Raw genomic sequence first — 26148 nt, 5'->3', positions numbered from 1 at the left:
ACTAACATGCAATATGTGGGGTCTACACTCCCCATACAGGTTAGTTGGGGGGCACAAAATACGCTACAGTACATTTAGCAGGCTGCGGCGTCACCAACTACTTCAGTGTGAAGGAGAGCACATATTGAGTAGAGGAGTTGGCCTAACGGTTAGGGCGCTCGACCTCGAATCTGGGGAACTGGGTTCGAGTCTCGGCAATGACGCTGAACATCCTGTGATTCTGGGCAAATCGCCTAACAAAAATGAATTTGTGTCCTTATGTAATGCAACTGGTGCTATGTAAAGCGCTCTGATACCCGATTCCGGTCAAGTTTGGGCTATATAAAACTCTGTGAAGGTAGCGGACCATTCGTTCAGATGGGATTGGAACATATAGTGTACGGGTGTGTGCAGCTGTTTTATAGGTGTAAGTAGATATAGAATACTTATTATAGTTTTTAAATTGTATTCCTCCCAGAGGGTTCTGTAGGAGAGAGTACAAGGCAAACTCACTGTGCCCATCTGGCCAAAAAGCCCGCTAGTGATGACTGATGGGAGAGAGGACTTCCTTGGTTTCACAGATCACTAGCTTTATACTTTGTTTGGAAAGAAAAATCATGGTCGATGCGCCTGACCAACCACTTACAAACATTTGAGATTTTGCAAGTTAAAACATCATTTGATTAAAGAACAAGGACAAAAGCATTGACTGCCACTCATTAGGCCATGTTGCGTTAGAGTGGCACGATCAGTGGTGCACACGTGAAGAGGGTTCTTGCATGCTTACTACACCGTTGTGTGGGGTGAGAGAAAGTGTTGTCTTTATAATTTAAGGTGTGAGTGGTGGGGAATTGTGCGAGGGAAGAGAGATCTTAAGAGACTGGCACTGCAGAGTGCTGTGTTTTCCTTGTAGGATGATAGTACATTGCAAGTTCTTGGTTTCGTAGTTCATATGAGGTTGAGGGAACATTGCAGGATCATGGTGTTTTTAGCTATATTTCTGGTTCACATAATGATCATGGTGCACTGGTGGTTGTGGCTTCTTTTACATTTCTTAGGAATATGATGGTGCACTACAAGTCCTTGTTTTTAGCTTTATGGCTCATAGAACGGCGAGAGGTCAGAGGACACTCCTGATTGTATTTTGTTTTATGATACATTTGTTGCTGAAAGTTCTAGGTTTTGCTTTATTTTTCTCAGGTGACACAGGGGCAGGGGATGCTTCTAGCTGGCCTGTTATAAGTGCCTATTCCATCTCAGCGCAGACGGCTGGCTGGAACCAGAGGAGTGAGCCTTGCAATCCTTAGCTGTGATCATTGTGGCCTGGCCTTTCTTCATAAGGTTTCAGGGTATCTTTATTTGGCTTACAGGATGCAATCGTTTTTTCGGTTTGGCCTGATCGCTATCTTCCAGGCCTTGTCATAGGAGTCCCAGGCATTGAAGGAGACTATTTTGTGTGAGGACGTACTCCTTGTGAAAGACCAATGGCATGAGTGGGCTGACCTACAGCCTATACTGTATGCAGTAGTGAGCGGAAAATGCACTGGTTCTCATCAGGTTATCACGCCTATGATCTCCTTTAGTGCTAATCCCTTCTTCGACTTAAACAGGATATGGTTTCTCAGCGAGCTTGGATGAACTCCATATCAAATTGGGCAAGTAATACCTGTGTGCCCTAAGCACAGCATACGGGCTTTGTGTGGGTCAGCCATTGTAAACCTCTTGGTTCATTCAATATACATCCTGAATGGCATATACAGCATAGGGCGCCAAGAATTTCGAAGTAATATAATTTTAAAACCTGAAAAGGACAAATGGTGCTGAACAAAATGAGAGATGTGCCAGAGAAACAAAGCCCTGTGCCCTGCTCGTTAGGTGAAAAAAAACAGGAAATGGTGACACAGGGGTAGGCGACGGTCTCATATTTTTGAAGAGGGCTTCTCTAAGGAAGTAGTGAGCACAAACGTGAGAGTGCAATTTTTAGAAGCTTTCTGGCAATTCCCGTGACACAGTTTGCAATCTGTTGCAAAGAAGGGTGAACAGGACCCCAGAGTAATGAGGGTCTTGGGATATATAGAAGCACCCCTAATTTACTAAGATTCATAGCACGGGGTAGCAGAAAAGGTCAATCAGTCACCAAGCCTATAGTCCAGTTTCCTCCCCTTTTGCAGACCACTTCTTGAAGACACACATAGTTTTCACATTAAACCTGGCTGTACCAACAAATGCTTGCACATGTAGTTCCATCCTTGCCTCTCTTGTCTCCACTGGCACTGGTAAATTTTTTCATTTACCTTTTTATTACTTTTGCTGGTTGCCGGGGAGTGAGGTTGGCTAATATTTTTTAATGTTAATTGAAGGTGGTGATTTTAAGGGAGTGTGAGCATTAGCATGCAAAACCCTTATAAATCCTACATGGATATGAGTCTTTCTTAAGTTGGGAAACACACTTCTGCAGACAGCTTAATTTTGTTATGAATGAAACTGGTAAGGTGTGTTCCAACTATGTGAAGAAAAAAAAAACCTGGTGAATACGTACTTTTGAGGGGGATACGTTATATTATAGTGCCATGTAACAAAAGCAGGTCCACATACTTTAATATTGCCTTCTTATAAGGGTATCCCTAGCGATGAACGTTGAATAGCTGCCCTAAATTTAGAGACAATATTTGGTTGAGCTCCAGGTGAATGGTCTGTGTCATTTTGCAACAAGTATTCTTTTTCAGGATGACATTCACTTCATGGATGACAAATTGTCTGTAGTCAACAAGAAGCACATCCCTCAGTTGCTAGCAGTGACTGTTTTCTATCCGTGATCTTGAGGCATTGCTTGTTCTATAGAACCACAAAACATCTATGGGTGGGTAACTCTCATCCCAATAATGTTGTCAGGTGTATTGGTTTGCGTCCTGATTCATTACCAGTAAGGCAGCTGACAGCACACCTTTCATAGTCCACCCTGCTGTTAAAATATTGGTGTGATGTCTCCTGTGCAAGTCACTAAAGTGAAGGAAAGCTGTCATGTCTAGAAAGCTGTATTTACCTTCAGACTTGATCATATGAAGCTCATCCAAGGGAAGACATAGATCGATAACATGCAGTTTACCTAGTTAGTGCCACCACCCAGTTCTAAGCACTATAAATGTAACATTAAGGTACATTCTGAATCCAGTACTCTAAAGTGATTACATTCAAGTAGATGTAATTTGCAATAATAAGCAAGAGGCCTTGGGGCTCAAAATATTTTAACGTACCATGTTATTGTAAGTTCTTTTTTAAGTTTCTTTCCTGAAGGTGGACTCAGATAAATGAATGAAGAGGATTTCATAGAGAGCCAAGATTCTTCTAAGAGTGTCCTTGTGCTAGTGACTAACAGCAAGAGGACAGTAAATCCAGGGCATAAGTTCAAGGATGTGTGTGGGTGGGGGGGGGGGGGGGGGGGAGGTGGAGGTCTTAATGTTCAGAATCACTCGGAGGAACTGCAGACTTTCCGAAAATGCAGGGACACTTGGATTTGTATTCATGGAGCATTCCAGTAGATCAAGTGTATATAAAACTTTGCTAATGTAAGAAAGAGAACCATTACTAGCCTGTCGCTGAGGTGTAAAATAGTTGTGAATTTCATGTGTCTGAAAATGGCGTAGTACAGCTCCCATGTGAGCATTCTAGGTACCAGATTCAGGCTTAATGGAATTATTGTAATCTGCCCCCAGAAATTGAAGGCACAATAATTCCACAAGGCAGAGACTGGATATAGCAGGAGTTAGATGAGTCAGATGGGTATCTGCTGTGGTGGTGGAGCTCACCTCTCAGTGTTCCAGTCATAGACCTTTATTCACCATAATGCCACAGCTAGCAAACTCAATATTACACACATTTGGACTCAGAAAGACATCACATTTGCTGCTCAGCATCCTCTGATTTGATGCTATCACCATCACCGAGTCAACTAATGACTAAAGGTCATCTGCCACTTGTATCACACTGAAGAAACTTCACTTGTATAGGTGCAAACATAGGTTAATTCATTTAACATATTGCAGCTTATGTGAATAAAGAATATAGGTTCCAAGTAACACATTTCACCAGGCACTCCAGATCTCATTAGCTCAGCTTTTCTGCTGTGACATTCCAACTGCATTTGGAAGATAGAGTTCTCACAGCACATCCATTAAATGCATTCCATACCAAGGCCCTCTCACAGCACTCCTTTATCAACAAAGCAAAACAGCAGATTGAACATATAACACCAGATCGGACCCCAATGGAAAGTCTTTCCACTTGTAAGCTAGCCTTCGAATAAATTGTATGTCCTTGATACAGCCCATCATGGTTGGATTGCTCCATAGCCAAGTGACATATTTCATTTTTAGGTCTCGCCTGACCCAGCGCATGCGCTGGTCTGGCGAGACTTATTGAAAGGCCTCCAAAAAGTGCTACCAGGCCAGCCTAGAGCTACAGTGCATGTGCACGGGCGCGCGCGCCGCGCTTTACCGCGATTACTTTCACTTTCGCGGCAGCACGGCCTCTTTGATGTTTGATCGTGATCGCGATCACTTTCACTTTCGCGGCCGCAAGGCCTCTTTGCATAGCCAATAGGTCTCACTTTTGGGACCTTATAATTATTTAGTTATGCAACTGTTGCATAGCTAAACACTTATAAGGTCCCAAAGGCGAGACCTATTGGCTATGCCAATGCTTGTTTCACTTTATCTCCCATAGAAGCATTGATCAAATTACAGACTCCAGGCTTCGAAGAGAAACATTAGCTGAAACTCCAAATTAAACCACCACTCGCAGCTAGTCAGTTTTGACACTGACACCAAAAATGACTAGCCTTATTCCTCTTTGACAAATCACTATGTTTGTTCTTCTCGTCAGCATAAAATTTTATTTTTTTAGAATTTGATCATGAGCACAGCTACAATCGTGAGGGGTTCAATGATGTTTGCAGCATTTCACATACTTGAATTATGTAATCTCTGTAAGTAGTGAATTCAATAGTCTCTGTTTTCCTCCACAGGCTGATCGAGTCCAGCCTGGGAAGTGTGGCCACCAAACTCAACTTCTTCATTCACAACCTGGCACAGATGAAGTTCACTGGTACTGATGATCGGCTGGTGCTGTCTTTTGCTCCACGAATGCACACACTAAAAGCTGATGGGCGCATCCAAGATGTCTTCCTTTGTAGATACGAGAAGATCTTCAACCCCAACAAGGGCTACGTGAGTGCACATTCAGTAATTTACTACTGGCCTTCCTATGGGTTACCCATTCTATCATTCCCTCTTCTCTGGACCTTGTTGGTTCATTATATCTTTTACACACCTTTTCTTCCCTTCTTTTCCCAGTCTATCCATTAGTCTATAATCTAGTCTATTTAATTCGATCCATTGTGGTGTTTGTTTTTCACCACTTCTTATCTCTTCCTCTCCCCTTCAGTTGTCTTTTTCTACTTGTTCGACAGTTTTTAAGATCTCTCCCATTCTGTTCCAAATTCATTCTCTCTGAACCTCTCTCCTTCAGTACCACTTATCTCTCCATACCCCCTTTTTCTGTCTTATCAATTTATCTCCCTTTTATATCACTTAAGTGGACTTTTACTTTACACTAGCTTCCAATGCATCTTTTCCCCTCTACTTCTCATGCCTATCTCTGTTCTTTCCAGTTGCTGCACCATTCATCTCATCTTTTGAATTCAGTGCTTTTATATTTCCTCTCCTTATTATGTTTACTTTTCCTGTTACAATCTTTCCTTTACAATCAAATTCTCATATCTTCAGCATTCTAGTGTTTCCTACTTTATCACCCACCCTACCAGTTGTTTATTGCTACCTTCTTTGTTTACCATAGCAATGTGTGGAGGCGTTGCTTAGCCAGGAATAGAGTATGATATGAAACCCCATTGCCCCCCTCCAATCTGGCGTGATTGCATGCTGTGTAGCACCCCTTGTAAATAATCTTTACCCTGTATGGAGCCCGTGGAACTGACAGTGATTGCTTTGAGAGGCTCTGACCATTTCTGGTGCCTGAAGTGACACACATCTTGAGTACCACATAGAGACTTTGCCACCATTTTAAACTGCCGACCAAGGACTGAATCTTTCCCTCCCCGGCGAATGATCAAGAGAAGCAGGAAGGCAAAACATCATACCCATTGACCCCGGGCGGGGACTGCGGCTTAGAGTTGTTTTAATTTGGATCTGATCCATACCCTCTTAAAATCTATTCCCACCAGTGATATTTACATGCTACCAAAAAACCTAATTGCTTTCATACGGTTGGGGGAGAGTAAGAAACTCCACACCCAGACCTTAATTTGAGCTGGTGGTTTCTTGTGCTCGGCACCAGCACTTAATTCTCAGTACCGGTTCTAATGACAGTTTGCCACATGGTGGCGCTGTTGTCTAGTTTTGAGTTAAACACTACAACAGTTGTTTAATCATTCAGTATACATTAAAAATTAATATGAGCGGCCGCCGACACCATTCTTTTACCCTAGGGTGGCTGGAATAGTCTGAATTGTCACACTTGCAGGTGTGCGGCGGTTAGTAGTTGTGTTGGTACTGTCATTGGTAGCACTGGCAGGGGCAATAGGTGTTGCAAGATGCAGTGGCCTCCTGAGAAGGGCCCTAACACTTACCTTTTTTTTTTCTTTTTTACAAATTAAGCACTACCCATATATCCTCTATGCTTTTGATGGCACCTAGAGAGAAGGGGGTCTTGGATGCCCTAAACTCCTGGGACTCTACTAGTCGACACATCTCCTATACATTTCCAAATAGGTGGTGTGGCAAAATGAAAAGAAGTGAATCCAAATGGATCGAGCGGTTGTGTGCCATTTACTCCGGAACCTCCCCAGGCCTGCTCGCCAGCAGCAGTCTAGAAGCGCATCTCACTACTCCTTACTAAAAACAAGTTCTTGAAATCTGGTGCCACTTGTAACTTAGGAGAGGGCTTACTTCATTTCCCTCACTAAACACTCCCCTCTTGTTATATCTACATATCATCCTGGCAAAGTCACTCCTCTGTTGCAAGGAATCAGAAGAGGGAGAATGTAGGACCGCAAGTGACCTATTCTAAGGGAATACAATAAAATCTTTCAAACAATGTAAAACAAAATGCACATCTCTGAGAAGGCCATTCTTCAATATTTTCAGGAAGAACACTGGTGCATCAGCCTCTTACCGCTGCTACTAGACAGCTCACATTGTTTGAAGAATTAGTTCACACTTATGTGGGTTCCAAGGGTCTCATATCTAGAACATATGGTTCGAGGCATGTGGGCTGCTGAATTCATATCTGTGCATAGATCGCCGCCTAGTGTTGGGTCCGGATGATTGCACATTGTTGTCCTGGAAGAGTCTTCGAAGTATCACGAGATAGGTGGCTCCTCCCCTGGACTACAGTGCGCATGGGCATCCTCTCCATCCTTAGATTGTTTTTTTCCGCGATTGGGTTCGGATGTGACTATCTTAGCTCAACTTAGGAATACTTAGTTTTAGGCCAAAAGGCCTTTAGTTTTCGTCGGTATAGTTACCGTTCGGTGTCGACTACTAGCTTTAGTGCTCCGCACCCTCTTCCAACTTCTGACCAGTTTGGTCCGAACTTCGACGTTCGATCGACGATGGAATCGAGGACTCCATTCAAGAGGTGTCCGTTATGCCACGCGAAGTACCCTCATATCGACGTCCATCCCGTCTGTAATAAATGTCTCTCGCCGGATCACGACGAATCGAAATGCATGGCCTGTGCACGGTTCCGATCTAAGAAGAATCTGCGGAACCGACGGGCAGCGAGGCTGGAGGCGCAGCAAGCAGCGCCTGCTCCCACCAACATATTCAGCACCGAGGACGAGGACGCCGAGAGCGTGGAAGAGGTAGTCTCTAGCCCCGCTTCAGAACACGATTCCCGATCGGACGACGGCGACGAAGTGATCTTTCGACGTGAAGAAACCATCGATGAGGTAGGAGACTACGACGAGGCCTACGGGGCCGAAGAAGACAGCTCTCCCGAAGAGCTAGGCCAATCCGTCGAAACGGAGGCCGAAACTGTACGTCGTCATCAGGCTCCGGTCGAGGGATCGCCTTCGGGCCTTACCCAAGATCAAACACATGGTTCCTCGGCCCCACCTTCCGGTCCGGCCTCGAACACTCTGCAATAGCCACTATTACCGAAGACGACCGGGTTGTTAAACCCAAAGCCATCCATCGCTCCAGTGCCTTCAAAAACGAAAGTGAAACTGGTGGTGGTCGGATCGAAGGCGTCGAAACCATCCACTGCTCCGACGCCGAAAAGAGTTGTCGGCTCCGACCGCGTACAAAGAGACTTCGGCGCCGAGCTCACCGCAGCGGATACGGTCGCCACCCAGAAAAAGCACGCCCTCGGGCACCGCAAGGCACCAAGACCTTCGGCGCCGACACCGAAGGCCATAACCTCCGCAGTCAAGATGGCCGCCCCGGCTACCACAACGCCTAGCGCACCGGCGCCGACTAAGTCCTCGACTACGTCGACTGTCGATACATCCTTTCAGGCCAGTGACCCCCTTCCTACAACAAAGTCGGGGCTGGCCTCGACGTCTACTACTAAGGGGCCCATCAAACCACCATCTGCGTTCACTGTGCAGCAGGTCTCCGCATCTTTACAACGCATCCGTGACCGGGCAACCCTCCACTCTATCTCGGGTCCCGACACACCCAAGCCCTCCAACATTACGTTTGGGCTGCCACCGGCATCGGCACCGAAACTATTTCAAATTCGGACACGTGTCCTCCACACACAGTCCACCACCTCTGGCCTTACAGAACAAGAGTCTTCGGGGCCACAATTTATCGACGCCGACACTGGCAGGTTAATGCTCCACAAGCGCAAGATAACGCCAGTTAGGGAAGAGGAGCCCTACAAAATTCCTCTTAAACGCAAACTGCCGGCGGAGCAGTAACCAGTGCTCCAAGAACACTTCCAACACTTCCATCCAGGTCCGCAGTCCTTTTCTCCTACCCCCTCCGAATCGGACGCAATACAGGACTATGGCGGGGAAGATTCCATCTACCCTGGAGACGTAGATCCTGATGAGCACCTACAAGACCCGGATCAGGCATGGGATGACCCCACAGACCAAAGTGTCGCGCCACATACTCAAGATGCGCAACTCTATAACGTAAAAACGTCTCCTACCGAGGACACAGCTGCATTTAATGCCCTCATCGAGCGGGCTGCTGCTCATCATGGGGTGGAACTCCATTCCGATGCCATTGAGGAAGACTTCCTGCTTGACACTTTCGCATCTTCAGAAAGAACTGTCAAAACCCTGCCCATGTTAAAAGGGGTTCTCAAACCTGCTAAAGACATTTTCAAGGACACCACAAGAGCCCGGGTGTTAAATCCTAGGATTGAAAAAAAATACAAGCCTGCACCCGGTGACCCTAAATACATTAGGGGTCAATTGCCGTTAGACTCCATGGTGGTTGCCAATGCTCGCAAGAGAGCCCACTCACAAACGACTGGTGATGCTCCTCCCCCAGACAAGGAGTCAAAAGTACTAGAAACATCGGGCAAACGCATTGCAGCGCAAGCAGCGAACATCCTGCGCATTGCCAATACACAGGCACTCCTGGTATGTTATGACAGGTCACATTACGACACGCTGGAGTCACTGCTCCGACATCTACCAGATGAGTATAAGGAGTCAGCGGAGCTACTCATTAGAGAAGGACAACTCCTCGCTAATGCATCCATAAAATGCGCCCTTGACGCAGCTGACACAGCGGCTAGGGCAATAAACACAAGCGTCATGCTAAGACGTCATGCCTGGTTAAGAATCTCCGGCTTCAAACCCGAGATCCAAAACAATATTCTGAACTTACCAGTTAACACAGAATTGTTATTCGGCCCAGACGTTGACACTACCCTAGAAAAGATAAAGAAAGACACTGACACTGCGAAATCAATGGGGGCTCTGCAAACGCAGCAATTTCGTAGTGGCTCCTTTCGTCGCACTGGAAATAGAGGCACAACAAGGGGTCAGGGGTCACAACAGCAGTATACTAAAAGTGGCACACAAAGCACCTATGACAAAAACAACAGGGGTGGATATCGTGGATCCAGCACCAAAGGCAGGGGACGTGGCTATGGCAACACCAGGTCCTCTCCAAAAAACAAACAGTGACGCCCTCTCCTTACCCCCGACCACATAACACCTGTCAGGGGACGACTCCAGCTGTTCCTGTCCGCATGGAAGAACATCACCACGGACAGGTGGGTCAGGGACATCATCCAACATGGGTACTGTCTAGAACTAACTTCCACTCCATCCAACATACCACCAAAGCACCGTCCTATGTCAGCCGAACACTTAAATTTACTCCAGCAAGAAGTGCTTGCTATGCTCACAAAAGGGGCAATAGAAGTAGTGCCCATCGACCAGCAGGGCACAGGGGTGTACTCTCTGTACTTCTTAATCCCAAAAAAGGACGGCTCGCTCAGACCTATCCTAGACCTGCGACCCCTAAACCTATATATACTATCGGAGCATTTCCATATGCTCACCCTCCAGCAGGTTCTCCCACTACTCAGTCAGGGGGATTTCCTAGCTACGCTAGACCTGAAGGATGCATACTTCCACATACCAATACACCCTTCACACAGGAAATACCTCAGATTCACTATTCAAGGGAATCACTATCAGTTCAAAGTTCTCCCCTTCGGAGTAACAACAGCACCCAGGGTCTTTACCAAGTGCCTGGCAACGGTGGCCGCGCATCTGCGAAGACAAAACATTCACGTCTTCCCTTATCTGGACGACTGGCTAGTTCAGGCCAAGTCAGCACAACAATGTGCCACCCACATGTCCCATACCATTCACCTTCTCCACGGTCTGGGATTCTCACTAAATTACCCAAAATCAAGTCTCCAACCTGCGCACGTACAACAGTACTTGGGCGCAACGATCAACACTCTGGCTGCCACAGCTCAGCCAACTTTAGTGAGAATCAACAGCATGCAACAGCTGATCTCCAAATTCCAACCTCAGCACTCCCTTCCTGCGCGAGTATTCATGCAGTTGATAGGCATGATGGCCTCCTGCATTTTCATAGTCCCACACGCGAGACTACATATGCGCCCGCTTCAGGAGTGCTTGGCACGTCAATGGAATCAGGCTCACGGGCAATTAAAAGACCTAGTGTTGGTAAGCGGTCGGGCATACAACTCTCTGCATTGGTGGAATCCACAAAACCTTTGCAAGGGCCGACCGTTCCAAGAGCCTGTTCCACAAATAGTGCTGACAGCGGACGCCTCTCTCCAGGGATGGGGAGCTCATGTACTCAATTACACAGTGCAGGGACTATGGACGACACAGCAAAAGAAGATGCACATCAACCTTCTGGAACTGATGGCAATCTTCCTAGCCATAAAGGCATTCAAAGTACACCTGTGCAACAAAGTCGTGTTGATCCGGACGTACAACATGACTGCCATGTACTACATACAGAAGCAGGGAGGAACACACTCTCCACAGTTGTCTCATCTGGCTCAGAGCATGTGGAAGTGGGCCATTCAAAGGAACATATTCCTCATGGCGGAACACCTCCCCGGCAAGGACAACCAGATGGCGGATCTGCTCAGCAGACACAGCCACCAGATGCACGAGTGGGAGCTACACCCATCAGTACTCCAACCGTACTTCCAGCAGTGGGGTCATCCAGAGATAGACCTATTCGCCACAAACGAAAACGCAAAATGCCAAAGCTTTGCCGCCAGGTTCCCACATCCACAGTCGCAGGGCAATGCGATATGGATGAACTGGTCCGGCAGATTTGCGTACGCTTTTCCCCCAGCGCCATTAATACCGCTGGTGGCACGCAAACTGCGACAGCACTCACTGACACTCATCCTAGTTGCTCCAACGTGGGCGCGCCAGCCATGGTACACCACCTTTCTGGAACTTTCCGTGGTGCCGCATCAAAGGCTGCGGATCAAACCCGCACTTTTAACGCAGAACCATGGCGAAATTCAGCACCCAGATCCGCAACAGCTGAACCTGGCAATCTGGCTCCTGAAGTCTTAGAGTTTGGCTACCTAAACCTGCCACCTGACTGTATGGAGATCATCAAGGAGGCCAGGAGGCCCACTACCAGAGCTTGCTATGCAGCTAAATGGAAGAGGTTTGTCATTTACTGCAACAACAATGACATTAACCCGCTAGACGCATCCATTCAAAACATAATCTGCTACCTCTTACACCTATACCGATGCAATCTGGCATACACCTCGATACGTATCCATTTAACAGCAATAGCAGCCTCTCTCCAAAACAGGCAGCACCTCTCTTTATTCAGAGTGCCTGCCATCAAAGCCTTCTTGGAAGGACTTAAACGAGTAATTCCCCCAAGACACCCACCAGCACCGGTGTGGAACCTCAACTTGGTCCTCACCAGACTGATGGGTCCGCCCTTTGAACCTCTCCATTCATGTGAGATTCAATTCCTCACCTGGAAAGTGGCTTTCCTGGTTGCCATCACTTCCTTAAGGAGAGTTAGTGAACTCCAGGCACTAACCATTCAGGAGCCATTCATTCAGGTCCACGCAAACAGGGTTGTCCTACGCACCAACCCCAAGTTCATGCCCAAAGTCATATCACAGTTCCACATTAATCAAACTATCGAACTGCCCGTTTTCTTCCAAAATCCGCAAAATGTCGCGGAAAGAATGCTCCATACACTAGATGTAAAGCGGGCTCTCATGTACTATATTGACAGGACAAAGGATTTTAGAAAAACTAAACAACTCTTCGTTGCCTTCTCTCCACAACACAAAGGCAACGCCATTTCCAAAACAGGAATAGCCAGATGGATCATTAAATGCATTCAGATTTGCTATCACAAAGCTAAACGCACATTAACGGTTCCCCCACGAGCCCACTCAACACGAAAGTTAGGGGCATCCATGGCTTTCCTAGGAAACATCCCTTTACACGAAATTTGTAGAGCAGCCACATGGTCCACTATACATACATTTACCAGACACTACTGCGTAGATGTACACTCAAGGCAGCAAGCAGCTGTAGGACAGGCTGTTCTCAAAACTCTTTTCCAGACTGCTGCAGCTGGCACAGGTAGCCGCCGCTAGGGGAGGTACTGCTATATATTCTATGCACAGATATGAATTCAGCAGCCCACGTGCCTCGAACTGATTATGCTACTTACCAGTATGCATCTGTTCTTGGCATGTAGGGCTGCTGACATTCATATCGCCCACCCTCCTCCCCGGCGCCTGTCGCGGCTGCAGCACTCAGTATTTTCTGTATAGCATGGTCATCACTTACTATATCTACTCCATCACTGCCACAATGGCGAAAAACAATCTAAGGATGGAGAGGATGCCCATGCGCACTGTAGTCCAGGGGAGGAACCACCTATCTCGTGATACTTCGAAGACTCTTCCAGGACAACAATGTGCAATCATCCGGACCCAACACTAGGCGGCGATCTATGCACAGATATGAATGTCAGCAGCCCTACATGCCAAGAACAGATGCATACTGGTAAGTAGCATAATCAAAACAATTCAATATAGCATGATTACACGTAGGTTCCCCTTTCAAGCCAGATGGGAATAAGATACTGGAGCTCCCATCTTTGGTAAACGGTGGGAGAGATTATGGCAAGACATACCGAAGAGATAAAGCAGCATACCCAATATAGAATCTACTTACAAGTAGATGTACCAGTGGTAGCTAACTGTTTCGTGTATTAAGTGCCTGTTTCATTCTGCCTCTGACACCTGGTGGCATTGTGGCCCGGAGCCCGGGACTTATATACACATTTGTTGGTTCTGAATGGTGAATCAGCACTTCTGGAAGGAAATCTTGGGACAAATAAAGGGACGTTGAGATACCAATTACCAGAGGACCTCTGAACTGTATTTCTTGGTTTAAGATCACACTCTCTGGAAGATATGACCTTGGTAGACGAGCCCCTTACCATGCAGATGGTGGGAGTGGTTAAGCAACTTATTGCTCAATATTGGAAAAAGAATCATCTTTGGCTCACCCATGCTATGAAACAAATAACCCATAACCTATACCACTCGGAAAAGAGATTTATGCCCCAATGGAAGCCACCCCTTGACTAGCTCACCAAGCTGGACTTCACTAGTTTCATACCCCGACTGCGAATTCCACAGCTTTTTGTCTAAATGCTCTCTAACCCACATCCATCCACACTAACCCCGCACCCAAAATACTTCCTTCCCTATGGCCTAGGTCCTCTTTCCACTTGTGCTTCTAACTCAGCTGGCCAGGTCACACCGTCAGAATTAGGTCATATAATGGAGATTCTTTTTGACACCGTTTCGATGTCCCTTCTCTATAGCTTATTTGTTACTGTTGGCGTGGGATGGGGTTTTAGTTTTATTCATGAATGGAAAAAAGGTTGTTCAGCTATTATTTTGTAACAAAGTATTGTAAAGTGTTCAACACAATTCCTACTTATTCAGATAGTGCTCACAGGATATGTCTGTATGATTGCGCTCTCAAACCACTTGAGTAAGTAATAAAACGATTAATGCAAACATTTGTAAACAATAGCAATGTGTGGTTGATGGGTAGATATGTTTCCAAGAACCTGTAACTGGTACTGATCCCTATAATGTCCTTCTGTGCTCTGAACTAGGTGTACATAGTGAAAGTGCAGCGGGAGGGCCCACTTGAAACTTCCTTCATCCAGAGATCATTTGAAGAGTTCCAAGAGCTTCACAACAAATTGCGACTCCTCTTCTCGCCGTCTCAGCTGCCCAGGTACCAATATACTTTCATCAGCCACAAAATTAGAACATATTAGGCTCCAAAAATTATGTGTGTTGGTACAAGGATATAAATCTGTGAAATGTAAGGCCTTAACCCACAGATTGTGGCATGCTTGGGTTTCCCACACCCCGTTCTCTGTCAGAATTCCTGGTGGTCTCTACCGCTTGAAGTGGGAGAGAGAGTTTTTTTAAATTATTTTTGGAGCCACAGGGGAATTCTAAAGCAACCTTGATCCATGCTCGAAAGTTTTATTTTAGGATACACTGGCTGGACTAAAACTGAAGATTATCATGATCAAAAGAGGGTTTCTGTTACCCTGTTGCTCTTAAATTGTCATCAACTTGTTTCGGCTGACCTTTAAAACTTGTCCTACGGGCCAGCGGCCTTAGTCAGTACGTTTAGAGGGTCTGGCTTGTCTATACTGAGTTTTACTATTTGGTGTACTACATGAAAACATCAGTGTGACGTTGCATGCAACGTATCAATTGTGTTCTGTAAAATGCACACAACGCATTCATTGCATACTATTGATATGTGTCTGGATCTTGTCCTCTGAATATATTTTGGAGAGTAGAGTGGATTATTCTCAACCTGAGGAATCAGGTGCCCATCACTCTGTAGTCACACATTCTTCAAGGATCGGATGCTGTCATTTCGTATCCTGTCTGCCCTCTGTCAAACCAATATACTGTCCTTACCATTATAGTCCCCCACCCCCATAATGCGTTCTCTTTTTTATTCTCTAAAACGTCTACAATGAAGCCAGGTAACCTAGGTGAACCAAACAGCTTTGGTCTTTAGGGCCAGGGTGAAAGTATTGTTCTCTCTCAGGGGATCTCCATTGATAATCATAAGCACTAAATAGTGATGCCACGTGTGGGGATCCCCGCACATGGGTGGGATTATTCAGTCCTTATGATTTCTATGGAGTTTTCCCTGGGAGAGAATTAGGATTGCAGGTAAGTAACCATTAAATCTCTTAACGCCAATGGAGTTCCCTTAAGAAAAAAGGTATTGATCAGTTAGATATGTTCTCCTGCAATCACATCATTGCACCGATGCATATTTGGTGAATAATTTCCTGGCACCCTGAGTTGATCTCCAAATGCTTTATTTATTTGCAATTACATCAATCATGCTGAATGCAATTTTAACAGAAGAGGAATTTAGGTGGAGAATGTACTCCTGTTTTCAAAGGAGTTTTGTATTTTTAGATGGCACTCTACAACACTTTATGAAAGCTGTCTTTTAAGGCATGGATGTTTCAGCAGTCACTCTATCCACGGATTTCAAGAAAATCTGAGGGATTGATAAATTTTGGAGGTTTTTTCAAACTGCCGTTATTCTTCCATGAATGACTAAGGACTCTTAAGTTTTATTTTTAAGGAAGTGCCCACGGAAGTTGTATGTTTTCATAGTTTATTGTGCTTGTCGGAAATTTACTACCTTTAGAGCTTCTTTATTACAATTATATTACATGGTGTGAACACAACAGAACAATCTTCGTCTTTATTGGCTCCTGTTTCATTTTCATCTGAGGATTGATAAAGTGAAGTCTCTCTCACACTTTCTTCTTCTGCATCCTCTAATTCCATCTCTGCAATACAATATTTCAAACTCTTGCAAGGTTAGAATTATGTTCGGGTAACAAAATATATGCAACCAACCAGATGGTCATCCGCTGCAAGTAGAGCTGTGCCTACAAGGCCCTTTCTGATGGATGCTTCTAACCACAGAGTGCTCACCCTTTGAATTTCCTCCCTAGGCTCTAAACTAGTTCTAGAAAATTTATAGCAATTGCTTCCATCCGTGACCTGCCTCCAGAAGTGTTGGTATGGAGCCTATGCAGACATGAGACTTCAGTTTCTTGTTTTCCACACTCTTTGATGCAGATCCTGAGCCTCTGTCCAGAACTTTGTGGGTTTTTCACCAACCTTCAAAATGTTTTGCTTGACAGTGTTTTAGGGTATGTCAACTCCAAAGACTGGACTTCAAGCCCTGCTACACCTGCAAGAGGCAGATGTTGGTTACCGCTGCACACAACATCTGCCTTTGGTGTCTCGGATCCTAGCACGATTCGGAGTCATGCGGCTAATGCACCAAGGTGCACCCAAAAGTAGTCGGTGATGAGGAGGCGAAGCTGTATGTCGCCAACAACAAGAATCAAGGCCGGTGGTGCTCCAAATCTCAGGCCTGTTCCTGCTCCAAGGCCAGGTTCAGGTCTCGGTCTTTAGGCAAGTCCAAGATGTTGAATGCTTTTCTCGTTGCTTCAAGGAGAGCACGCTCATCAGTACTCAAAAGGTCCAACTCCACACTAATTGTCAGATTCCCACCATGTTCTCCAGTTAGAGTTGATGCTCTACGAATTTCCCGGCCCTCTTAAACTTCAAAGCAAGTAGATGCCTCCAGGCAGGCAGTGCCGCAGCTTTTTTGGACAAACTCTGGGCCCCAGTCAGATTACAATGGCGGAGCCTTCCATAGGGGATTCCAGTAAGACTTAGGCAGTGCCTCCACTCCTTTGCTGAAGGCCCTGCTTGTTGCAGCTTGTTCCGAGACAACAACATCTTCTGAGGTGCCAGTTCCTGATCCAAGCATAGTTCAGCTAGATCTCCATTGATGTCTTGTTATGACTCTTCCAAAAGTGTACTGTCTCTTGATGGATAACTTTTTTGTATCTAGACATATGATTCATTGGCCAAGAAGGAGCCTCCTGAAGGCCTTTAAGCTCATTCCATCAGAGCCAAAGCTGCCACTACAGCTTTTTCTATGGGGCGTTCCAGTGTTCACCATCAGCCGAGCTTCTATATGTGAGTCCATCCACACATTCACCACGTGCACTACTGCATTAACCCTCAGGACTCCAGGGAGGGTCCTACTGCCTGCTCAGTCCTGTAGGAATTCCTGGTATAAAGTCCCCTCTCAGACCCTTCACCTTGACGGCTACTGCTTTGGTATCTGTTTAAAAGGTGAGAAATCTGCAGTTAAAAGTATCCACCAGAAGAACAAGTTACTTACATTCATTAACACTCTTTCCGGAGGATACTCTAACCACAGGTTCTCTCAGGTGATATCCACTGAGGATCATAAGCAGTGAATAGTCCTGCCCACATGTGGAATGCCGGAGCACTGCTTTAAAATACATTTTCATAAGTATAGATCTTCGCCTTGCTTCAGGAAGGAGAAGTTTTAACATACTGTCTTTTAAAAGTGGATTGCAGCCTATAACATAGGCTATATTGGCCAATTTCTTTAATTTACTTTAAGGCCAAATTAATAATAAAAACTAGGGAAGATTACTAGAAAATACATATGTTTTCCTCATAAATTTCAATCCCAAACCTTTTTAAAAAGAAATAGTGAAAAAAGGTACAGTGTAATGTTGACACACAGGCAGCAGCCATGCGTGTATGAAAACGGACTCTGCACTTTTAAGGACTCATAGCCATCCAGTTTGCCATTATGCCCAGTAGATTGCAGTTAACTCTGTTTTTTGTTTCTAGCTCCTGGTGATAGGATCTTGAGCACTGAGCTTTGACAGACTCTCCTTCAAAAAGAACCTCACCAATTGATAACATTAATACTGCTCAACATGTTTTCATACGAGGAGCTACAAAACTAAACCATCCATTACAAGCTCCCTGAACAATGACGTTGGTGAATTGTTCTACAAAAAATCTTTGCCGATAGGAATACAACCAGCTTCACTCAATGCCTTTAAATGCATAAAGAATTTCTTTGTTATTTTCAGACCGTAAACTTTGTTTTTCAGGCAAATAAAATGCCAGCTTTATTTGCCAAATGTCTTGCATGTGGAAGAAAAAAAGGCTAAATCCAATCCCCTTGATCTGCATATGCTCTTCCTTTCTGACAGTCACATTCCAGACAAATGTCAACACTACAGGACCTTTTCCAGGCATACCGGAAGGTCAGGGAGAAGATTTGCCTTCATGGAAGACAGGAACTGCAAAGACAGTAAGAGGCGCTATCTGAAGGTGGAACGTCACATGAACAAGTAGAGGGTCAGTCCTTTTCCAGGCATACCCGGAAGGACAGGAAGAAGATCCGCCTTCATGGACGACAGGAACTGCGAAGACAGGAAAAGGCACTATATGAAGATGGAACGTCACATGAACAAGGAGAGGGTCATTCCTGTATCAGGGCTCTGCCTCTACCCTCTGAGGACTTTGAGAGGGAGCCCCAAAAAGAAAAGCCCTGAAAAAAGACACTGGTCCCATTTGACGTAAAGAACTATAAATTTGAGGCGAGATACAGTGGGAACATGCTCACCATGAAGGACTGTCTTTACATCGAAGAGTAGATGCCATTCAATGTTGAGACACAGAAGGTCGACAATGATGTTTTGACATAGAAGGCATTTGATGTCAAGACATACGGAATTTACATTTTCCAAAATATGAAGGTGAGAAGACTACCGACAACTCAGATTCACAAGTATATCCACCATCATCGCCAGTAGTCATTCCAGATTCTTCACAACCACCTCCATCTCAACCACCAGTTCCTCCAACTACTACTCCGTGTCACTCACCTCTGACACTTCCTCGGACTGCAAAGGGGCTCACTGTCCAGCAAGCACATCAGCAGCACCACGGATATCCAAGTCTCTTCACACAAGGTCCAGATCTCGTTGTAGATCACGAGATCAAGAGCTACTGCAAGACATCACTTTAGACAAGCCTCTTTTTCAAGGCATTCATCTAGGCACAGATACAGGTTCAGATCCAGGATGCGTTTCTGTTCCACAATGATGTCCTCAGATACAAGGAGGTTTTTGACGGACTCTCCTTCAAAAAGAGCCTCACCAATTGATAACATTAATACTGCTCAAGATGTTCTCATACGAGGAGCTACAAAACAAAACATTCCTTTACATGTTCCCTGAACAATGACGGTGATTTTTTAAAACTCTTTACCAACATTCTTCATCAAGACCACTCCTACTACTAGTTTCAGACTTAATCGAACCAGCTGTGAAACTTTTCTGTACACCGGCTTCAGCAAAAACAACACCCTCTAGTTGCCCAAAAAAGTACATACCTCCTGAACAGGACCTGTTTTTGCATGTAGACCCTCCTCATGATCCTGTGGTGGTCTTGGCAGCAAAGAAAGTCCACTCTACTAATCCTTCGTCCACAGTTCTACCAGACAAGAAGTTTGTTAACTGAAATTGAAAACCCGAGGATCTAGCTATTGTTTTACTGGCCTTAAACTGTTCAAAGGCAGAGTCAGACAATACTCCAAAAAGGCAGGAACCATCAAATGGAAGGTCCATTAGAGTTGCTTGGACATCCTGCAAGAATCCCGAATACCCGAGCCAAGCATGGTGACGAAGGGATATTGATAAAGCCATAGCCCTGGCTACTGCATCAGCAAGTAAGTTGGATTTTAGTGCTATGTTTCTTGCTGAGAACATTTTCTTTGCAATATTTTGGTTCTCTATTCTCTTGGTAGAAGGAAATTTCTTTTGGATGAGCATGAGGTCGGAACCACTAAACATTTTGGGAGAAGGGTGAGCTGGCAGGATTAGCTTCTATTGTAGTTAGTGGTACCATACTGAAGTGGATCAGCTCCTACCTTACCACTCTGATTTTAAAACCATCCAACATGGAATTCCGCAGGTTTCTGCGCTCAGCCCCATCCTTTTAAATGTTTATATGAGGGTACTTATTACTCTTATGAAAGCCCACAATAATATGCTGGTTAACTACGCTGACGACACTCAGCTGGTTTTGTCCATCAATAATAACCAGCAGGATGTCATGGACGCCTTCCAGAACTGCATGACAGACATTGTTAACTAGCTGAACACAAGTTCCCCTACATTTAATGGAGATAAAAGTGAATTTCTCTGTTGTTCTGTGAGCAAAGTCCCCATGACACTACTCTCTAACTTCTGGCCTCTTCTGACCTGTCAAGAGCTACAACTCTCTGACATGGTCCGCAACCTTGGGGTTACTTTTGATACAAAACTGAACCTGGAGAACCATATCAACAGAGTGACTGGTGCCTGTTTTGTTCTTCTCTGTGACATCAAAAAGCTTTTACCACTGCTGCCAGCCCAAGCAAAATCTGATATTGTGCGTGGAATAATTCTAAGCTGGCTAGATTACTGTAACGCTTTGCTACTTGGAGCACCGGACTATCTAATTAACGGTCTTTATAGAATCCAAGCGTCAGCCGGCAAATTGGCAATAAACAGACCACGAAGATCTTCCACATCCAACACGACGAAGGACTTCATTGGCTTCCTCTGAAACAGAGGATAGAATTCAAATCTATGTGTATTGTTTTGAAGGCACTCCAGAGCATGGGACCTGTGCCCCTGCGATGGAGATTAAAGAGATACACCCCTTGGAGATGTCTCAGTTCAGCATCCGCGAACTTCCTGTGTAACCAGATTCTGTAAGACTAGACAAGGCGGATGAGCCTATACAGTTAAGGCAGCCCAGCTTTGGAACAAGTTGCCATTCACTCTTAGATCGTCAACTGAACTATTGCACTTCAGGAAAGCCTTGAATACCTGGCTCTTCCCCATGCGACCGTGTGGTCTCCATGTGCTTACACTAGCAGCTGCTCTATCCAGATGGAAGCTATTAGTGCCAGGATACCTGTATGGTGACAGTTTCGCTTTATAAATGCTATAAATAAATAAATGTATAATGTAAGCCCCTATTGGTGCAGTGTCTCTTTCATTTTTATATATGTGTAGCCATAGCCTATGTGTTTACATTGCCCTATTCTCCCCCCCCTCTTTTCCTTCAAACCCATGGTTCTTAACCTGTGGTTTAGGAACCCCTGGGGGTCCATTAAGATTGCGTAGGGGGTTTGTGGCTGCTTGGAACTTTTTATCATTTGTATATTTGTTTGATGAATGCTTATTTCTGTATTTTTTGTGTATAGTTTTGTGGTTCAGATCATCTAAAATGCTTAGTCTGGTGATCCCCAGCTTCCAGTAATGACTCAGTGTGGTTCCCTGGATTCCAGCAGTGATTAAGTGAGGGTACACAAGTCCAAAGGGTTAGGAACCACTTAATTGACCAGTCGCTGAAAATTGCTGGTAAAAGAAATACAATTATTGAAAGGAGCTGACACAAAGTGGACTCTGTGTATATTGTGGTCAGTAGGTATGATTTACAGCTACCCTGCCCAAACCCAGACCTAAAACATTAATATAAAGAAGCCAAAATGTAAGAACCAATAAACAATGTTCTCAATAAAATTAATACAGCAGGCTGAGCCTCAAAACAGGCATTTTCCTCTTAAGTGAGGAAAAATTAAATTATTAGTCGAAAATCGAACCACAAATAATGAAAAAGTAAACCTTCAATACTTTCAAACAGTGGGACAGCACTTTCAAAATAGAAATAAATAATTGACTATGTAATGACAGTGTTTATCATTCAGTAATGAAAAGAAATCTTTGGTGGCATGCTAGGGTTGGCGATGTTTGTGGTCCTAATCCTGTAAAGGTAACTGTAGTTTTGCAGCATGAATCTTTGTGGATTCACTATGCTGTGCATTATTCCGGCATCTAGTGGTTGAGTCCGGAATTGTAGTATTTCTTTTTTTTTTTTTCTTTTCTTTTTTTCGTGGCCCAGGTGGGCGTCGACATACCACCATTTGGTGTCCTTCGTGACCATCTTCAGGTTATTTTTTCCGCCGTTGGGTCTGGATCGTTACCGAAGAGTTCCAGAGTTTTGGGGAGAAAGAATCGACGGAAGAGAAGAAAATCGACGAAAATCACATTTTTCAGCACACCCAACTACAGGTCAGGTAATCTGGATGACGAGGGAGAAGGTTTTCGACCAAGACCTCGACGTTCAAAGGAGAATGCGCTCGCAGGGGGCTCCCTGAGCGCCGGAATGGACAAAACTCCTTTCATGTTTTGCACCAGTTGTCACCACAAATACGCCCAGAAGGACCAGCATCCAGTCTGCAACCTATGCCTGCCTCTCGACCACAACAGCGAGGACTGCAAAGTGTGCTCGGTGTTCACACCTAAGACTCTCAGAGTAAGAGAGAGGCAGAGAAGGGTGAACCACAACATGCAGGGGCAGGGGCACCTCCATCGCTGCGGGACTTGGGCCTCTCCAGTGGAGAGGAGGACAACCTCGCCGAAGGACCGGAGGACTGCGCGGTCATCGAGGTCCAAAAGAAGACGTCGAAGGAGGTAAGGGAGTCGTCGACCCCCAGACACTCGAGCGACACTCGAAAGGGTGAAGCGAAGTCCTCTAGCCACACTCGAAGGAGTGAAGCAAAGTCCTCGAAGGGAACATTGCCGCCGAAACACCCGGCGAAAGCAACGGCACCCAAGGACAAACAACCCAGCAGATCCTTCGAAAAGGACTCCCAGACGGCGAAAGCCCTCGAAAAACCTAGGTCGTCGAAGGATGCCCTGGAAAAGGACACCTCGGCGCTGAGAAAAGAAGGGCCAACAACTACTTCGAAGCGAAGCACGCAAACTCTCGATGCCGAACAGGCCGCCGAGATGGAAAGGAAGACGAGGAGGCTCGAGGCCGACATGGCCAACATCCTGCAGCGAAGAAAGGACTTCGACGAACGGATGAGCCAGTAAACCATCCCGCCGAATCTTGCGCTCGAAGACGAAAGAGACGACAAGGACGCCGTACCACCGAAAACGCCTAAACCAGTCAAGGAACAGGAGGAAGAAGCCCTGTATTATTTCGAGGGAGAAGACGACGAGTATCAGCAGACCTACCAGGACTCGAAGTCCTCGGAGGCACAAGACTTGGAGTGGCATGACCTCAACGCCGAATTGCCGGAAGGAGTAGACACATATCCTTCGAGGCCTTCACCGCCAGACGACATAGGGATCTACAATATGGTTGTCCAAAAGGCTGCACAGACATATGGGGTGAAACTGGAGGAAGAGAAGCCCAAGGCATGATTCCTCCTGGAAACTCTGCTGCCTCAACAGACTAGGAGCCAGTTCCTGCCCATGCTCCCTAGTGTGCTAGACCAGGGAAGGGATGCTTTAAAAGAACCAGCAGTATACAAAACAGAGACTCCTAGAACAGAGAAAAAGTATAAACATTCCTCAAAGGACCCTGCATGCATCCAGGGGTCAGTGCCAGCCGATCTCATCATTACAGCAACGGCTAGGAAGAAGGCCAATGTACCCACAAATGCCGGGCCACCTCCAGACAAGGAGAGTAGAAGGATGGACCTTGTGGGAGAAAGGTGGAGCGGAGTGCGGCAATTCAATGGTGCATCGCAAACTCCAACACCCTGATCAACAGGCACGCATACCAGCACTGGGAGGAAGTGGGGCAACTCCTAAAGCATCTACCAGACCAGTACCAACAAAGGGCAGCTCACTTGGTAGAAGAGGGCAAAAATATGGTGAATACATGTTTAAAATCGGCCTTGGATGCTGCGGATGTGTCCAGCAGACAAATGATGATCGGGGTGACCGAGAGAATACACGCATGGCTTACAATTTCAGGGTTCAAGCCAGAGGTGCAAAACAACATCCTTAACACACCTTTTAATGGAGAGCAACTGTTTGGCACACCAGTTGACAAGTTAACACAGCTCAAAAAGGACAATGAGACAACAAGGTCCATGGGAGCGCTGCAGTTCAGAGGGATGAGAAGAGGTACACCCGCGAGAAGGCCAGGTGGTAGGGGAGGCAACGTGCCTACTATATCACACCAGACGTTCCAACACAGCTATCAAGGGAACAACCAAGTCCAGCAGCAGCAGGAACAGCAGCAGCAGAACTGGCAGTACCAGCCCCGGGGACAGTCCTTTCGAGGGCGCTCAAACGGTCGAGGGCAGACACGGAAAGGAGGGCAGCAGCCTGCCCCCAAGTGATTTCGCCATACACCGAAAACCCACCCTAGCAACACCTCGGGGTGGGCAGAAAGACATAGAGAAAAACAAAAACGTGACGTTCCGCAACAAACAATACCTCGAACACACAACACCAGTAGGAGGCAGAATAAGAGACTTCCTCCAGGAGTGGAGGAAAATCACAACCGACAAATGGATACTAAACATCATCAAACACGGATACTATATAGAGCTAGAAAAACAGCCTCCAAGCAGGAAACCAAGAAACAAGACACACTCAGCAAAGGAACTTTCGCTCTTGAGACTAGAAGCGCACGAACTATTCAGCAAAGAGGCGATAGAGGTGGTACCGCACAACCAAAGGAACAAGGGGTTTTACTCCACTTATTTCCTCGTGCCAAAGGTGGACAAAACACTAAGACCTATCCTAGATCTAATGTTCTTGAACAAATTCATAAGGACACAAAGATTCAAAATGACTTACCTTTAAGAGGTAATACCACAAATACAACAAGGGGATTACATGCCAACGATAGATTTAAACGACGCGTACTTGCACATCTCCATCAACCACAAGCACAAACGTCTACTAAGGTTTGTGATCAACCAAACTCACTACCAGTTCACAGTACAGGCATTCGGGCTCAAATCCGCACCAAGGGTGTTTACAAAATGCCTAGCAGCAGTAGCAGCGCACCTACGAATGCAAGGAATACACATATATCCCTACCTCGATGACTGGCTTGTAAAGGCAAGTTCGTACAGCCACTGCAACAACACATACAGCAGGTCGTACAAACACTGAACCAACTGGATTTCTCAATCTATTGGAAAAAATCGCCAACCGAGGCCGGAGCAGATCAAGATATTCTTAGGGGCGGATATCGACACCATACAGGCCAAAGTGTTCCCCAGCAGGAAGAGAACATTGGCAGTACTGAAGGAAACATGTCTTTACCGCAAGGGGCAAGTTCTGACAGTGAGGACGGTGTGCAAGCTAATGAGAAAGATTGCGTCATGCATCCACCTAGTCAAAAATATTCTACTCCACATGAGACCATTCCAGGATTGGATACAGCAGCAATGGTCACAGGCAACAGGGAGTTGGGAATATCTAGTGGTTGTCACACACGCAGTGCATCAGGAAATAGAGTGGTGGAACGAGGAAAACATATCGCAAAGGAAATCATTCACACAACCAACTCCCAACAGTAACCATAACAACGGATGCCTCACAGCTAGGGTGGGGCGCGCACATGAACAAACTCAAAGTGAGGGGACTATGGTTGCGGCAAGATGCGGTCAAACACATCAACTACCTAGAACTAAAAACTGTGTTCCTAGACTTAAAAGCCTTTCAGAAGCAGCTGTACGGAAACGGGGTGTTGATCCAAACGGACAACACAACTGCCATGTTCTACATCAACAAGCAAGGTGGAATACAATCAGTAGCACTATCAAGGCTGGCACAGGAAATATGGACATGGGCCATTCCTCTAAGGATAGAGCTACTAGCAATACATCTC

General features: G+C 45.7%; 1 protein-coding gene across 1 annotated transcript in view; it reads left to right on the top strand.

Moving 5' to 3' along the window:
* Nucleotides 1-26148, top strand: part of PIK3C2B (phosphatidylinositol-4-phosphate 3-kinase catalytic subunit type 2 beta) — a 692267-nt gene that overhangs the window by 605187 nt on the left and 60932 nt on the right. The window contains exons 25-26 of the mRNA XM_085647698.1: nucleotides 5003-5204; nucleotides 14652-14776. Of these exons, the coding sequence (XP_085503824.1) occupies nucleotides 5003-5204; nucleotides 14652-14776 (327 nt within the window). The remainder of the gene's footprint in view (nucleotides 1-5002; nucleotides 5205-14651; nucleotides 14777-26148) is intronic.

The sequence above is a fragment of the Triturus cristatus genome, chromosome 1_1 (assembly GCF_964204655.1).
Source record: "Triturus cristatus chromosome 1_1, aTriCri1.1, whole genome shotgun sequence".
NCBI classification, from domain to species: domain Eukaryota; kingdom Metazoa; phylum Chordata; class Amphibia; order Caudata; family Salamandridae; genus Triturus; species Triturus cristatus.
The sequence above is the reverse complement of the archived record's forward strand: the minus strand, read 5'-3'. Positions and strand labels throughout refer to the sequence as shown.